General features: G+C 49.0%; 1 protein-coding gene across 3 annotated transcripts in view; it reads left to right on the top strand.

The window, feature by feature from the left end:
- The window catches only part of LOC147107850 (interferon-induced GTP-binding protein Mx1-like), a 37,561-nt gene that overhangs the window by 3,987 nt on the left and 15,673 nt on the right, over positions 1–17,901 (top strand). Inside the window, exons 2-7 of one of the 3 annotated variants that reach the window (XM_086007212.1) lie at positions 3,441–3,502; positions 4,462–4,654; positions 7,428–7,565; positions 9,001–9,155; positions 10,035–10,173; positions 14,487–14,685. In XM_086007212.1, coding sequence (XP_085863338.1) covers positions 3,464–3,502; positions 4,462–4,654; positions 7,428–7,565; positions 9,001–9,155; positions 10,035–10,173; positions 14,487–14,685 — 863 coding nt within the window. In that variant the 5' untranslated portion in view covers positions 3,441–3,463. Of the gene's footprint in view, positions 1–3,440; positions 3,551–4,461; positions 4,655–7,427; positions 7,566–9,000; positions 9,156–10,034; positions 10,174–14,486; positions 14,686–17,901 lie in introns of all 3 variants that reach the window. The other 2 variants (XM_086007211.1, XM_086007213.1) reach the window with 2 other exon arrangements.

Here is a 17,901-nt window from a genome sequence, read left to right as displayed (position 1 = left end):
TGTTTTCACTGATCACTTAGACATGTGTTACCCATGCTCCTATGCTAGACCACTGTCTTTTCTTGATATATATTAATGACTTGGACTTGGGTGTACAGGGCACAATTTGAAAATTTGCAGATGAGACATAACTTGGAAGTATAGTGAACAGTGAGGAGGTGAGTGATAGACTTCAGGAAGACATAGACAGGCTGGTGAAATGGGCAGACACATGGCAGATGAAATTTAAAGCAGAAAAGTTGAAGTGATACATTTTACATTTTGGTAGATAGAATGAGGAGAGGACATATAAATTAAATGGTGCAATCCTGAAGGGTGCATGAACAGAGACCTGGGGGTATGTGTGCACAAATCATTGAAGGTGGCAGGACAGGTTGGGAAAGCGGTTTAAAAGGCTTATGGGATCCTGGGCTTCATAAATAGAGGTATAGAAGGAAATTATGATGAACCTGTATAAAACATTGGTTCGGCCCCAACTGGAGTATTGTGTCCAATTCTGGGCACCACACTTTTTAGGAAGGATGTGAAGGCCTTCGAGAATGTGCAGTAAAGATTTACGAGAATGATTCTAGGAATGAGGGACTTCAGTTACATTGATAGACTGGAGAAGCTGGGTTGTTCTCCTTGGAGCAGAGAAGATCGAGAGGAGATTTGATAGAGGTGTTTAAAATCATGAGGGGTCTGGACAGAGTGGATAGAGGAAAAACTTCCCATTGGCGGAAGGTTCGAGAACCAGAGGACACAGATTTAAGGTGATTGACAAGAGAACCAAAGGTGACATAAAAAACTTTTTTACGCAGCGAGTGGTTAAGATCTGGAATGCACTGCCCGAGAGGGTGGTGGAGGCAGATTCAATCACGGCTTTCAAAAGGAATTGGATAAGTACCCGAGAGAGAGAAATTTGCAGGGCTACGGGGAAAGGGCGGGAGAGTGGGACTAGCTGAAGTACTCTTGCAGAGAGCTGACACTGGCTGAATGGCTGCCTTCTGTGCTGTAACCATTCTATGAACCAGGAAAATGATATGAACTGTATTATCCCAGCAGCCAGTCTCGACCTCTTTATTTTAATATAATCGGGGCATGCCTTAAATCAGAAAATGTTGTCGATATTGCTTTCAAAAGCTCTTTAGAATAATTTGTCCGTGACTCCACAAACCACTCTGGGTCCAGGTATATTGTGTATCAGTAAAACAGGTTTATTAAGCATTAAACATCCAGTACAAAGAAGTAATACTTAACAAGAAGATAGTCGCAGTCCATTCATCGAACCCCAGCGTTCCTTCCGAATGTCTCTTTAACTCTTGCCATATTCTGTTGACTGAAGCTTCTCATCCTCTGGTTTCGCGCTGCTTTCAGTGTTCAATAGCTGTTCCTTTTATACTTTTTTACCCCCCTTCAAAATACATAGCCCAAGCAGCTGCAAATTGCTATCTCACCATTCTGACCTTCATAAGTACGGTTTATGATTTCCTCCCTTACCACCTTGTCCTGGCAACCAAATACAAAGTGCCGCCCTTGTTCCCTCTGCCGCTCGCCCACATTCCTCAAGTGCTTCTCCCTGCCATCCCGGCGCACGCTCTCGCGTCGCTCTGGTGCTGCTCCCCATCGTCTCCTTCCCCGATGCCGCCCCTCGCTGCCAGTCATGGCTCCTGCCCGACGACCATTGCTTCACGGAAGGAGTAGATCGTCTAGCCCAGCACTGCGGGTGGAAATTCCTGGTCTAGTAACACCTTTTGCCAGAGCAGGAATTCCTAATACGAGATTGTGGACCTGATATTGATGTAATGGCAGATTCTGAGTGGGGGCAATGTGCGCACGAAACCCAGCAGTGAAGTCCGCGGGTCAGATTCTCCAATTTCAGTGCGACTGAGGCAATAAATTTTGACTTCCGGCTTTCGCCTCTCCAACCTGAATGATCTGAAGTCCACTCGGAACGGTAGTATAGTGGTTATGTTACTAGACTAGTAATCCAGAGGCCTGGACTAATGAACCGGCGACATGAGTTCAAATCCCACCACGGCAGCTGGGGAATTTAAATTCAGTTAATTAAATAAATCTGGAATTAAAAGCTAGTGTCAGTAATGGTAACAATGAAACTATCAGATTGTCGTAAAAACCCATCTGGTTCACTAATGTCCTTTAGGGAAGGAAATCTGCTGTCCTTACCCGGTCTGGCCTATATGTGACTCCAGACCCACAGCAATGTGGTTGACTCTTAACTGCCCTCTGAAATGGCCCAGCAAGACACTCGGTTGTACCAAACCGCTACCAAGTCGCTGTACCTTCACCACAAGGACTGCAGCAGTTCAAGAAGGTGGCTCACCACCAGTTTCTCGAGGGCAATTAGAAATGGGCAATAAATGTCAGCCTTGCCAGTGACTCCCACATCCCAAGAATTAATAAATAAAAACTATTTTTAAAGGGCCAATGCAGAAATGGAATTTGGAGGTGTTTAGGTTGGATGTACAAAGGGCATGGGCAGCACCCAGATTCTTCCTTGGCATTACTGCTGAGTGCAGTCAGGAGCAGGGGGGGAACATACTTTCCCCCCCCCCCCCCCCCCCCCCCCCCACAATGGGAGGCATTAACCTGCTGCTGTCACCAAAGAAAGCATGGTTGGAGGTGACCGAGGGGGTGAGCAGCAGGAGCGTTGTGCCCCGGACTTGGCTGCAATGCAGGAAGCAGTTTAATAGAAACATAGAAGATAGGAGCAGGAGTAGGCCATTCGGCCCCTCGAGCCTGCTCCGCCATTCAACGAGATCATGGCTGATCATCCAAACCCTAGCACCCAGTCCCTACGCCGACAGCCATCCCACCCAAGCCCTATCCCCGTAACCCCTGCCCTGCCCAATGACTTAAGCAGGTCAGGAAAAGTGAGTATAGTTGCTGATTCACTTATGTCCTGTGGTGTAACCCCCCACCCCCCCACCTGACCATACTCTTGCCAAGCGTTCTCCCATCACATCACTTCTCACACCCACAAGGTTCAGCAGCACCTATCCTTCCTCACCTCCCGCTGTACTCATCCACCACTGCCACTCGCCCCAATCCTGATGCAATGCACCGCATCCATCGGCTGAATGGCTGACCGCCTCTCACTCGCAGGTCTGGTTATTTTCGCCCCTTGTAGGAGAAGAGGGCAAAACGTAAGGCAGAGGGAGTGGCCTGGAGGTGGGCCACCACAAATAGTCCAGCTCACACATGCAGAGGAGGATTGTCATGGTGATAAGTGGCACATCTGTATCCCTCTCTAAGATGTGGAGAGTCTGGGAACTCTGAGATAGCTAGTGACAGAATTACAAATACCTCTGACATACATATGCTCACTTTATTTTATCAATGACTAAACTATGAAGACTGATTTATGGTGATTGACAAGATTGTGACTTTGCCGCGACTAATTCATATCCCTTTTTTCTTTGGTCTTCCGGGGCCTTCAGGCATAGAGCAGGAATCGCTGGAGATGTACGAGGAGGATTACATCGAGGATCTCCCTTTTTATGTGGGTGCATCGACACAGCCAAACACCAGTGCAGATACTCCCACTTTGGTGGGTCCACGTAGACAGTTAGTTGGGTTTTCACCTGGTAATTCGCACGTGAGCACGAGCAGGCACTGGAGGCAGGGCCAGCTGTGGAGAGTCCACATCGGGGGGTGCAATCCTCTCCGAGCTCTGCTCAGTTGGGCACAGATGCTGAACCCTGGGGGCTGTTGTTGAGAAGGAGCCCTGGGACACCTGTGCTGGAGGTGTTAAATGCAAAGGAAGGTTAAAGTAATTAGAACCCCCGCCCTCATTTCCACGTAACTATGATGCTAATTGCCTGCCTGCAGCCCAACGCGCCTCAGTTAAACCTGGAAGGGGTCACGTTGAAGCTGGGTTGCAGTCGCGCTTCATTTTTTTTTGTATGCACCCGACCCCAACCCACCTGTTCTTGGGTGTTAAAATCCGACCAACCTCCCTCACCCCCGTGAGTTCCTTCCTGCAGCATGTGGCAAGGAGTCCCCTCCCGTAACAAAGAAGCAGCACCCGGTAGGAACTCCTCTCTTTAGTGTTTCATTTGCTTCTAACCCAACTTTACAAACTCGCCTCTTATACTCCAACCCAATGGTGCACGAGAGTCGCCAACTGTAGGTTGGACGTATTCATGGAGCTTTCATCACATGACTGTCCATCTCCAACCCCGCTGCCTAATCAAACAGCCTCCCCCCCCCCCCCCCCCCGATCTTTCTAGTATTTTTACAACAAATAAATAAAACTATTTTTTGTTTAATGCCTCATGATTTTTCTCCCTGATTGCTTGCAACAGTGTCCAGGAGATTAATCTTCAATTCCTGGAGACTCCAGGGCTATCCTGGATGGTTGGCAACCCTCCTATGGACCCAAGTCCCTCGCCACCTTAGATCAATGTCGCAGGAGCTTGTCAATCACTGTATTGTCAGACTTTCCTTTTGTTTTCTCAGGCCATGGATGCAGTGCTGTACAATCACTATGAAGAGAAGGTGCGCCCTTGCATTGACCTAATTGACTCGCTGAGAGCATTGGGTGTGGACCAGGACCTGTCTCTGCCGGCCATCGCAGTGATTGGAGACCAGAGCTCTGGGAAAAGCTCTGTCCTTGAGGCACTATCTGGGGTAGCTCTTCCCAGGGGCAGCGGTAAGAACATTCCCAGTACCAACAACTAAGCTCCTTTCTGTCTCCTTTCTCCTTGTAATCACCCCCACCATTGTAAGAGGTTCTGATTGTCTGACAGTTTAGAGTTCAGACCTGTGGATCAGACAACACCAAACCCAATGAATCTGCGAAACTTTTACTTAATTACTTGTAACCTCTTGTTGATTTTTAACAGAATACAAACTGTACTCAATTCATGTACTTATTACAAGCAAGCATCTAAAATCATTGACTTTAAGCTCAGGTGATTATAGGCAAAACCACATACATGCTATTGACTAGGTGAGAGGTCAATTCAACGATGATAGACGTATGGCTAACTTTAACTGGCAACTGACCAGGTCAGCATCGACTATAGCCCCGAATGTTTTGAAACATTACTTTTTTATACCCCAAAATTTGGCAACCCTCCCACTGCGTATGTGTCCCTAACTATACTGCATAATGGTCGGCAGTTGTTTCCCAGACCCACTTATCATTAGGCAACTGTGGGCCTTCAAGGCTAGGTACATTCCATAGCCTGAAGATGTTCCTGTTGTTGCACTGATTTCACAGTCCATAGTCTGTTCCCACAGAACTTCAATAAGCTTGTTTTCCATATCTGTTGAAAGACAATTGGCAGCTTTTACAGCTTACAAGTCAAACAGTTCATTTTGCAAAGTTCTTGCAGCAACCAGTCTTTGTCCTCGTGAAGCGCGATGGTAAAATTTGGTCAACTTTTAGAGCAAATAGTGTGTTCTACACCATCTCCTTATTGGAGCTGCTTGGGCCAGTTAACCTCCTGCAGTGCATGTCCAGTCTAATATAGTAGTCACCAGACTTGTTGCAAACTGAGTGTTCATGGAATTCATCATAAATGAGGAGTTGCAGGAAACCATTGCTTCTTTTAAAAGGAACGGATGTGGGGTCTGGTGGCAGAGGAACAGCCACTGGCCTTTTCAACTCTGTGGCCTGGCTTCAAATCTAGGCCAGGTTGAAGGTATTGAAAAAGGTCCTGTATGACCTGAGTTTGAGCAGACTCAATCCAGTTTCTCATGGGCAAAGGCCCAGAGAACTCAAACTGCCATTAATTGACATCCTTGCTCAAGGTAACTGGAGTGGGGAAGTAGAAAAAGTAATGCAGTGCGAGGTGGTCTGAGAATAGGGGTGAGGCACATCATTGGAGGGGAGTCTGAGCTGTGCTATATCTGACCCTGACACAGGGCACCTAAAGTGGAAAGTGTTGCTTTTTCCCCAATGCCAACATGTCTCACCTTAATGAGCATAACATTCACCAAGCACGGCTTTCTGAAATCGCTAAAAAGCTAGTGGACAGGTGCAAAAGATAATTCAAATGGCTAGGTGAATGTTGGCCTACATCTCAAGGGTGTTGGAATACAAAGGGGTGGAAGTTATGTTCCAGTTATATAAAGCTCTGATTGGACCCAATTTTTAAATACTGCGTTCAGTTCCGGGCACCGCACCTCAGGAAGGATGTATTGGCCTTGGGTGGGGCTGCTATGCAGATTCACTAGTGATACCTGGGCTAAAAGAGTTAAATTATGAGGACAGGTTGCACAAACTAGGCTTGTATTCCCTCGTGTGTTGAAGATTAAGGGGTGATCTAATTGAGGTGTTTAAGATGATTAGAGGAGTTGATAGGGTAGATTGAGAAACTACTTTCTCTGGTGGGGGAGTCCAGAACAAGAGGGCATAACCTCAAATTTAGAGGTAAGCCATTCAGGGGTGAAGTCAGGAGGCACTTCTTCACACAAAGGGTAAAAGAAATTTGCGAAACTCTCCTTGTAAAAGCTGTTGAGGCTGGGGATCAATTGAAAATTTCAAAACGGAGCTTGATAAATTTTTGTTCAGCAAGGGTATTGGGAGCTACGGAACCAAGGAGGGTAAATTGAGTTAAAATACAGTACAGGAAACTCTTGATTTACCGGCACCTAAATAACCGGAAATCTCAGTTAACCGGCAAAATTCGGGAGTAGGTTCAGGTAAGTTTTACTGTATATTATTTGCCTTGATCTGTTGCTGTGCAATCGGGTGTGGCTGCAGCTGTTGCTAAGCTACAGAGACGCTTGGAACTTGTGGCCATTGTTCTGCACCTGTTGCTTTATACGGAGCGCTCAGCTCTCCGTATCTTTTACTATAGCTCTCGGTTATCTGGAATTTTTGATGAACCGGCACCACGCCGGTCCCATTGGTGCCGGATAAAAGAGTTTCCTGTAATCTTAATTGAATGATGGATTTGGCTCGAGGGGCTGAATGGCCGCCTCCATGAGGAAAAATGTCTTCACTCAGGATTGTGAATCTTTGGAATTCTCTACCCGAGGACTGTGGATGCTGAGCCGTTGATTATATTCAAGGCTGAGATCGATAGATTTTTGGACTCCGGAGGAATCGAGGGTTATGGGGATCGGGCAGGAAAGTGGAGTTGAGGTCGAAGATTGGCCATGATCTTATTGAACGGAGGAGGCTCGAGGGGCTGTGTGGCCTACTACTGCTCCTAGTTCTTACGATCTTGCTCCCGTTCCTAAAGGTAAATACATTTTTAAAAGTCAGCAGTTTCAATGGGAGTTGTAATGTTGGCTAGTGAGTATCAATCTCCTCGGTGGAGGAGTCTACCTGACTTCACCCTAACTCCTCCTCCCCTTTTAAAGACTAGAAACACCACCAACCCCCCCCCCCCCCCCCCCCCCCCCATCCCCTGCAATCCTCTTTCTGATTATTCAAAGATTGACGGCCATCACTTCTCCCTATTTGGCAGGTATTGTGACAAGATGTCCTCTGGAACTGAAGCTGAAAAAAGCCAAAGCGGCGAATGTATGGAAGGGACGAATCAGTTACAAGAATTACATGAAGGACCTGTCGGACCCATCTGATGTGGATAAAGAAATTGTGAAAGGTGCTGATCCCACTGCTCAAAGCCCGGTATTCTCTACTTGCCGTGTTTTGCGTTGGATGATGGAGAAATACTTCTGATCTTTTTTAAAAATATGCCGCTAGTTATTGGTGTCAGGTTTATTGTCTCTCCATCCCTTTTTTTTTTTTGAAGGTGTTGACTCCTTGCTGAGTTTTGGTTGCATGGGTGGTGGGTGCCCTCTGGTACCTCACCCCAGTGACCATTATTCACGTGGTAGCCTTGACAGCGAGTGTTGATGGGCTACTCGCCCGCAGGGGGTATTATAGCCAAGCCCAATCCTGTCCTCATTTGACACCAGCCATCACTGGATAGCAGACAGAAGTGGGACCATGGCTGCCTTGTTACCCCTCCCTAATCTTGGCTAGTGCTGAGGCCAGTAGGGCACCAGGGTTGTCTCCTGGGAGATCCGCTAACTCAACAGGTAACAAACCGAATGTCTAAATTATATTTTAAACCTTTTTATTTCCAATTTCTGTGTCCCACCCCTTAGGACTCAATCTGGGGTCTGGTTCCATGGGTAGTGGTAACCCTTTGGCACCTTTCTCAAGTGGCAGTTCCAACTTGAGAGCTTAGTGGTCTTGATTTTAACCCCTCCCCCTCGCCCAACGAGAAGGGGTGGGGGGTTAAAATTGTGCCGAATTCTCTTGCCGGCCTGAAGCCACATCGTTCTCCCGCCCGGCGATATCTTATCTCCACCGACTTTGAAGTAGGTCGAGGCCCCCGCTACAGGCAAACGAGAGCCGAAGAAGAGGCCAAGCTTAAGTTTTTAAGAAAATAGCTGTGAAACCCTGGTGGGTCCGGAGGAGCAGGAGTGCTCTCCCACCCATTCCCTGCAAGGAGTCCTTGGGTCTTCCCAGCCTGGCCTCTCCCACTTGGTGCTGGCATCGGCTGCCAAATCCCTTGCCCAGTGCTAACTTTATGCCGGCGCCGGTTCCTTTGGGTCCCGACCCAATTTCCCGCTCAGTCCTGCTGGTTTTGGGAGGGAGATTGTCCTGCGAGATCTAAATCAGGCGCAGGCTTCACGCTGCGATCCCCGAGAGGCGATGGGGTGGGGCGGGGGGGGGGATCAAAATCACCCGCCCATCCCAAACATCCCCCACCCCCACCACAGTTCAATCGAGGCCAGTGTCTCTAGGAAGGGCAGAGAAAGGGAAAAAGCAGCAAGCAGAGGCTAGCGGGGTGTAACTGAATCACCACAGTGAGATCTTCCGTATTGACTTGTAGAAGTCTTGAGCGCCAATCTTCTATGTATCCTCTCTGGTGAAGAAGGGTACGTGACAGCAACTGATCTGAATGGAGGGGGAATTTATTCCTGAAGAAAGGAGGAATAAACAATCCATTTATCCCTGTGTGTTCTGTGGATTTCTTTCTGGGAATTGTGCAATGTGATTGATGCTGAGCTTGGTTTGGGTTACAGCTCAGAACACCATGGCTGGAAAGGACCTTGGAATCAGCTCTGAGCTGATCAGTCTGGCAGTGGAGTCAAGCAGTGCTCCCGACCTAACGTTAATTGACCTACCAGGAATCGCAAGAGTTGCAGTCGGTAACCAGCCACAGGATATCGGAGAGCAGGTGATGTAGAAACCAACAGCAGGGCAGGAAAATGATCAAAGCCACAATCGCCGTCACAATATAATCTTTGAGTACCCAGCTGGCTGCCTGAAAAGTTTAATTATGAAAATGTAGAAAATAACCTCCGTGTCTAACTCGTGGCCGCATCCTCCTTCTTCCTCCTCCTGTCTCATCCCTGCTTTTTCTCTCTTGCTTCTGGTGCACCCCTCATTTTTTTGGTTCCTCACATCTGTCTCACTCCCGCCTGTCCCTCTCTTGATCTTAGTTCCCTGTCTGCTTCACTCTTCGTTCCTCTTGTTTGTCTCACTCTTGCCTTTTTCCCTTGCTTATTTTTTTTCTCTTGTCTGTCTCATTTCTTGCTGCTCCTAAGCCTGACCCTTGCTCACTCCTCTTGTGCCTGGCCCTTTCTCGCTCAGTCCTAGTTCTTATTTGAAGATCATGTTTTCATTTGAGTTCCACACTTTTTCCCCCCCCAGTGTCAGATGTGGCTCAGTGGTACCACTCCAGTGCAGTGCCGAGGGAGTGCTGCACTGTCGGAGGTGCCGTCTTTTGGATGAGACGTTAAACTGAGGCCCCGTCTGCCCTCTTGGGTGGACATAAAAGATCCCACTATTTCAAAGAAGAGTGGGGGAGATTATCTGGTGTCCTGACCAATATCTAAAATAAACAGATGATCGGGAAATTTTTCATTGCTGTCTGTGGGAGCTTGCTGTGAGCAAATTGGCTGCCACGTTTCCCACATTACAGCAGTGACTACTCTTCAAAAAGTACTTCATTGGTTGTAAAGCGAATCGGGACATACTGAGGTCACGAAAGGCGCTATATAAATGCACATCTGTTTTTCTTTCTTTAATGAGTTGATTTTCTTAATTTATTCAGATCAAGCAGCTGATCAGGTCCTACATTAAGGAAGATAAGACCATTAACCTTGTTGTTATCCCATGTAACGTTGACATAGCGACCACTGAGGCCTTGAAAATGGCTCAGGAAGCAGATCCTTCAGGAGGGAGAACCCTGGGTAAGAAGAAAGCTCGTCCCTTTCAGAGGGTTGTTGTGGTAAAAATGCACAAGGCTGACCAGAATTGTTCTGATTATACAACAAGTTACATTTATATAGCACCTTCAATGTAGTAAAACATCCTAAGGTGCTTCACAGGAGCGTTATCAAACAAAATTTGGCACGAACCACGTAAAGAGATAGTAGGATAGGTGAACCACAGCTTGGTCAGAGGTAGGTTTTAAGGAACATCTTATAGGAGGGGAGGTGGGAGGGAATTCCAGAGCTTGGGGCCCTGGCAGCTGAAGGCACGGCCACCAATAGTTGAGCGATTTTTAAAATCGGGGATGCTCAAGAGGCCAGAATTGGAGGATCGCGGAGGGTTGTGGGGCTGGAGGAGGTTACAGAGATGGGGAGGGACCAGGCCATGGAGGGATTTGAAAACCAGATGGGAATTTTAAAATCGAGACTTTGCCAGACCGGGTGCCAGTGTAGGTCAGTGAGCACGGGTGATGAGTGAACGGGACTTGGTGCGAGTGAGGACACGGGCAGTAAAGTTTTGGATGAACTTAAGTTTACAGAGGGTGTGAGGCCAGCCAGGTGAGCTTTGGAATAGTTGAGTAGCCGAGTCTGGAGCTAAACATACATGTAAAAAAAAAAAGTGTAGAAAAATTAGCCTATTTTTGCCCCAAACTGAAAATGCAGTCTTTTTGAGTGGGGGGGAGTGGTGATAATCTTCTCCACTGCAAAATTAGATTTGCCACCTACAGTACCTGGTCTGGACCTGTTTGGAGTGGGCTGAGTTTCTGAAATGTAAACTCCAACACCGGAAGTTGTTGAAATGGAAGTCATTTTTATTTGCCTCATGATGCGGAGGCATTAGTTAAAGTGATGAAGGTTTTAAAAGTCACCATCAGCTGCAAAGCAAACAAGTGAGCTAAGCCCATGAATCCACTCCCAGCCCCACCACCCCATTCTGACCTCTGTCCAGTTTCAGACTTTGCCGTGTGGGTGACGACCAAAGTTCCCTCTACGTTGTCTTTAGTTGTGCGTGGCCTGTTTTATTTCAAGTGGGAATAGCTTGAGCGTCCTGCGCGCTAGCTTGCAGATTACTGCGTGGCCTTGCACAGCTTAGAGGCAACATTGGTGACGACCCTAATTCAATGTCCACGTGGGGTGGGGAGAGAAATGGCAGCAAGTAACATGTTTCCAGAACTTGACCCACCTGTACAGTAACACGTTTTATAATGCACTCCTCAGCATCTCGCTCTCTGATTTAACATTGGTTAGGGCTCCATCTCTAATAGAGAATACGGCCACGAACATCCGCCCGGGATGGGGGGGGGGGGGGGGTGCTTTCAAAGCGTAAGTGCCGAGATGTACGTGCCCGGCTCTAAAGTTCACGGGGTCAGAGGGAGGTCCCTGCTTTGCAGCAATGGTGGTGCCCACAGCACCAGGGCTGCATCCAAGGCTGCTGAAGAGGTTGGAAAGTTTGGCTGAAGCCTGGCCTGCCAGAGGGGTGGGGGGATTTTCTGATCCCTCGTTGGAAAACAATTTGTCACTTCAGATGATGCCCCCCCCCCCCCCCCTTTTTTGAAGGGAGGACTATGTGAAAAAACAACTTTTTTTAAAGGAACAATATAAGGTACTCTTTGAAGCCTCACTGTCGAAGGTGCCGTCTTTCGGATGAGACGTTAAACCGAGACCTCGTCTGCTCTCTCGGGTGGATGTAAAAGATCCCACGGCATTATCTGGAAGAAGAGCGGGGGAGTTATCCCCGGTGTCCTGGACAATATTTATCCCTCAATCAACATAACAAAAAACGATTATCTGGTCATTATCACATTGCTGTTTATGGGAGCTTGCTGTGTGCAAATTGGCTGCCGCGTTTCCTACATTACAACAGTGACTACACTTCAAAAAGTACTTCATTGGCTGTTGAGCGCTTTGGATCGTCAGGTGGTTGTGAAAGGCGCTATAGAAATGCAAGTCTTTATTTCCAACCACAATCATGTCCTGGATCCCCAGGTGGGCCCCACTTCCAACATTCAGCAGCATGGTATGGTCTTCACCAGGCATGCCAGCTGGAGATTGTGCCCCTGCCAACTGAGAAGGCGGGGACACGGACACCGGCATTTGGAATCTCCACATCCCTGGTCGCCCCTTTATAGAATCATAGAATAGTACAGCACAGAAGGAGGCCATTCGGCCCATCAAGTCTGCTCTGGCTCTCCAGAGCAATCCAGTTAGTCCTGCTCTTTCCCTGTATCTCTGCAATTTGTTTTCTCCCAAGTATTTATCCAGTTGCCTTTTGAAGGCTACTATTGGATCTGTATCCACCACCACCCTATCAGGCAGTGCATTCCAGATCCTAACCACTCATTGCTTAAAGTTTTTCCTCAAGTCGCTTCTGGTTCTTTTGCCAATCGCCTTAAATCTGTGCCCTCTGGATATCGACCCTTCAGCCATTGGAAACAGAGTAAATAAAGAGAAACTATCTAAACCCGTCATGATTTTAAACACCACTATCAAACCTTCTAGCCTTGTAAAGGGTGGGCAGAGGCCAGTACCCAACGTATCCATGTCCTGTCCTACATTGCTGTGGATTTTTGAGGCGTTGAAATATTTAACTTTTCTTCCGTGTATTACTCGGGTTCCTTTTAAAATTCCTGGAACTCACTATCTAACAGCACTGTGGCAGTACCTTCACCACATGGACTGCAGTGGTTCAAGAAGGCGGCTCACCACCACCTCAAGGGCAACTAGGGATGGGCAATAAAAGTCAGCCTTGAGAGCAATGCCCATATTCCGAGAATGAATTTTTGAAAATTCAAACATTGTTTATGACTCACTCTCCAATTGCGAAAGCACCTAAATCGGCTTCTCTGGAGCAAATTTCATGTTATGCAAGTTGTTTGTAGATTCCCCTCGAGGGAGCTCGAGTCCCTCTGTGCATGGAAAGTAATGGCTGTGGAAATATTTACCCATATTTCTTCCATAGATGTTTACTAGGGCAATCTTAAGTTTAAAAAAATATATATATATTTAACAACAATGTACCATGTTGAATCACTACATTGATGAGTAGACTTCTGCAGAAATAATATCGGGTGCTCTTAAACTCGTGATCGACATAAACATAAAGACCGGTTGTCCAGTTGAGTTGCAACACTGTCCTCTTAACTCTGGGGCCTGGATTTGAATCCAGCCCAGACTAAATGGATGACCCTCTCCTTTCTCTGCAGGCTGTAAAGGGGTTACAGTTTATAAAGATTTAGAAAAATATATTCTCTTCATGGGTGGAGATACCTCGGCTTGGATTCCCAGATGGGCCCCAATTGTGCCATTTAGTGGCACGGTGCACCGTCACTGATGAAACACTAGGCGCCTCCGAAGGTTGGGAAAGGGGGAACCCCCAACATGAGTCCCCACCCCCCCCCCCCCCCCCCTGGCCTTGCACCCTCTTGCGTTGGTGGCCTTGTTACGAGGCCGCAGCAACTCCTTTCTTTCCCCCCCCCCCCCCCCATCCCCCAAAAAGCAGGCCATCCTGGGGAAGACTGGGACCTGGCATAACCTGGTTCCACCTAAGATACTGTCCTCGTGGTACACTCCTGTTGGGGCCTGCCAGCAGGTCCTTGGATTCTTTTGGGCCCGATAAGCTTGAAATGACACTGTGGTAGGTTAATACGCTCATATGAAATCCCTTTGCTCGTTTTGACAGAAGGGCTAACCCGTATAAAACAAATAGGAACACCTCGGTTTAAAAGGCGGACCGAGAAATTGCACAAGCATGTTTATACGGTAAAATCTTGCCATGTGATTGCTAGGCTGCAATGATGGTTTGCAACACACAGCCTTCATGCAGAGGCATTTATTGCCCATCCCTAGTTGCCCTTGAGAAGGTGGTGGTGAGCCATCTTCTTGAACCACTGCAGTCCGTGTGGTGAAGGTACTCCCACAGTGCTGTTAGGGAGGGAATTTCAGGATTTTTGACCCAGCGACGGTGAAGGATCGGCGATATATTTCCAAGGTCAAGCTGGTGTTCCCATGCGCCTGCTGCCTTTGTCCTTCTAGGTATATTTGACCCATGTTGTACCTGACTTAATATTTGATACGACACTGGATCCCCATTGTAAATAGTATTCCATTTTTCCAATTAAATGGAATATTAATAATTATGGAAAGAGTGCAATGGAGTGAGATTTGATCAGGAGGCTTGTGTTGACAAAACACTTGCACAGAGCTGATGGGCCAAATGGCCTGTTTCTGCACCGACATTGTGACTCTACTATCCATTACTAAAGCCTTACCATCATTGACATTTGAATATGCAGGTATATTAACAAAGCCGGACCTGGTTGACAAGGGGACAGAAGAAAGCATCCTTAAAATCATGAGGAATGAGGTGGTGGCTTTGAATAAAGGTTACATGGTTGTCAAATGCCGTGGACAGCAGGACATTAATGAACAATTGACCTTGGTTGAGGCATTGGAGAGGGAAAAAGCTTTTTTCAAACAGAATGAGTATTTCAGGTAAGGCTAATCATAAACGGAACATTGGTTATTGATATACCTATCAATTCGTCCAATAAAAGGCGACGAGTTAGGAACGTAACTAAAGGTTTTTATTGACTAAATAACAGAGCCCACCCTCGTGGGTGATCGGGTCCAACAAGGAGGAATACCAGCCAGTCGACTACCTTTATACCTGGGCAGGTAGGTGGAGCCATGGGCGGAGTCGGAGGTGGTCAGCCCAGGTATAACAGCGCGACAAGAGGCGACCTCGTATCGTGATACAACGGTGATAACAATACAACAGTGATAACTATAGTGTAACGATAAAGTGGTTTACCACATTCACCCCTTGTTTAGATTTGAGTCCGGCGGGGTGAAGTGTACTACCAGTTCTGGTATGTCAGTCTGTCCGGAGGCCTCGTAAGCCTCTCCGATCGTCGCAGCGGCGGTGCTGCATTATCCGGTGTTAGTGCTGGTGTCTGCGTGGTCGGCGAAGGCTCGTGGGGTTCCGGCATGCCGTCTACCTGGGCTGGAATTGGGGGGGTGGTGGGGGGGGGGGTAAAGGTGGTGTCTCCGGAGTGCCCGAGGGTGCGAGGTCTCGTAAGGAGACAGTGTCCTCCCGCCCGTCTGGGTAAGCCACGTAGGCGTACTGGGGGTTGGCGTGCAGGAGGTTCACCCTTTCGACCAGGGGGTCTGTTTTATGGGCCCTCACGTGCTTTCGCAGCAAGACGGGCCCCGGAGAGGTCAGCCAGGTTGGTAGAGTGGTTCCCGTAGTCGACTTCCTGGGGAAAACAAACATTCGTTCATGGGGGGTGGCGTTAACGGCAGTGCAAAGTAGTGACCGGATGGAGTGCAGCGCTGTCGGGAGGACTTCCTGCCAGCGGGAGGTTGGGAGGCCCTTAGACTTTAAGGCTAAGAGGACGGCCTTCCATACCGTCGCGTTCTCTCTTTCCACCTGGCCGTTCCCTTGGGGGTTGTAGCTGGTGGTCCTACTTGCTGCAATACCTCTCGCTAGTAGGAACTGACGGAGTTCCTCGCTCATGAAAGAGGAGCCCCGGTCACTATGTATATAGTTTGGGAACCCGAACAAGGCGAAGAGGTCGTTCAGGCATTTAATGACCGTGGTACTGGTCATGTCTGGGCAGGGGAAGGCAAAGGGGAAACGGGAGTACTCATCAACAATGTTGAGGAAGTACACATTACGGTCAGAGGACGGGAGGGGCCCCTTAAAGTCGATGCTCAGGCGCTCGAAGGGGCGGGTGGCCTTGATCAGGCTTGCTCTGTCCGGCCTAAAGAAGTGCGGTTTGCACTCGGCGCAGGTCTGGCAGTTCCTGGTTATGGTCCTGACCTCCTCGATGGAGTAGGGCAGGTTGCGGGCCTTAATGAAGTGGTAAAGTCTGGTGACCCCGGGGTGGCAGAGGTCGTTGTGGAGGGTCTGAAGTTATCACTTTGCGCGCTGGCGCATGTAATTCGTGACAGAGCATCGGGGGGTTCGTTCAGCTTACCTGGCCGGTACAAGATATCATAATCGTAGGTGGAGAGCTCGATTCTCCACCTCAAGATCTTGTCATTCTTGATTTTGCCCCTCAGCTTGTTATTAAACATAAAAGCGACCGAACGTTGGTCGGTAAGGAGGGTAAATCGTTTGCCTGCCAGGTAGTGCCTCCAGCGTCGTACCGCCTCCACAATCGCCTGGGCCTCCTTCTCGACCGACGAGTGTCGGATCTCAGGGCCCTGTAGGGTCCTTGAGAAGAAGGCCACCGGTCTCCCCTCCTGGTTAAGGGTGGCGGCTAGGGCGAAGTCGGATGCATCGCTCTCGACTTGGAAGGGGATGGACTCATCCACTGCGTGCATAGTGGCCTTGGCAATGTCTCCCTTAATGAGGGAGAAGGCTGCGCACGCTTCCTCCGTAAGGGGGAAGGATGTGGACTTCATGAGGGGTCTGGCTTTGTCCGCATAATTGGGCACCCATTGGGCATAGTAGGCGAAGAGCCCCAGGGTTCTCTTAAGTGCCTTAGGGCAGTGGGGGAGGGGTAGCTCCATGAGGGGGCGCATTCTTTCGGGGTCGGGGCCGATGAGTCCGTTCTCTACTACACAGCCAAGGATGGCAAGGCGCGAGGTGTTAAACACACATTTCTCCTTATTGTAGGTGAGGTTCAGCCGTTGGGCTGTACGGAGGAATTTCTCCAGATTCACGTCGTGGTCCTGCCGGTCGCGGCCGCAGATGGTGACGTTATCTAGGTAGGGGAATGTGGCCTGCAGTCCGTTCTGGTCAACCATCCGGTCCATCTCCCTTTGGAAGACCGAGACCCCGTTGGTGACACCGAAGGGGACCCTAAGGAAGTGGTATAGGCGCCCATTCGCCTCGAAGGCGGTGTACTGGCGGTCCTCGGGGTGGATAGGGAGTTGGTGGTAGGCCGACTTAAGGTCGATGGTCGAGAATATGCGGTATTGTGCAATCTGATTGACCATGTCAGATATGCGGGGAAGGGGGTATGCGTCCAGCTGGGTGTATCTGTTTATGGTCTGGCTGTAGTCGATGACCAGGCGATTTTTATCGCCGGTCTTAACGACCACGACCTGGGCACGCCAGGGGCTGTTGCTCCCCTCGATGATGCCCTCCTTCAGGAGACGCTGCACCTCAGAGCAAATGAAAGCTCTGTCCCCAGCGCTGTACCGCCTGCTCTTGGTAGCGACGGGTTTGCAGTCGGGGGTGAGGTTAGCGAACAGGGAAGGTGGCGGCACCTTGAGGGTGGATAGGCTGCAGGTGTTACGCGGTGGGCGGTTTAACCTTCGCTGGTTGTCGACTGTGAGTGGGGGGAGGGGTCCACCGTATGCTAGGGTTACACTTTGGAGGTGGGATTGGAAGTCCAGCCCTAGTAGGACGGCAGCGCAGAGCTGGGGGAGGACGAGGAGTTTAAAGTTTTTATACTCTGTACCCTTAACCGACAAGGTCACAGCACAGTAGCCGCTAATGTCCGTGGCGTGGGACCTCGATGCCATCGAGATTCGGTTGCGCGTTGGCAGGACAGGGAGGGAGTAGTGGCTCACCGTGTCTGGGTGGATGAAGCTCTCCGTGCTTCCGCTGTCGAACAGGCAGGTCGTGGCGTGGCCGTTTACTTTGATGTCCATCATCGACTTGGACAGGTGGTGTGGGCGGGCTTGATCCAGAGTGACGGAGGCTAGCGTGTAGGTAAGCGAGTCGTTGTCGTCTGCGGGCGAGGCGGTCGTCGG

The sequence above is a fragment of the Somniosus microcephalus genome, chromosome 14 (genome assembly GCF_052327205.1).
Source record: "Somniosus microcephalus isolate GS21.2 chromosome 14, FLI_Smic_1.0, whole genome shotgun sequence".
NCBI lineage: Eukaryota > Metazoa > Chordata > Chondrichthyes > Squaliformes > Somniosidae > Somniosus > Somniosus microcephalus.
The sequence above is the reverse complement of the archived record's forward strand: the minus strand, read 5'-3'. Positions and strand labels throughout refer to the sequence as shown.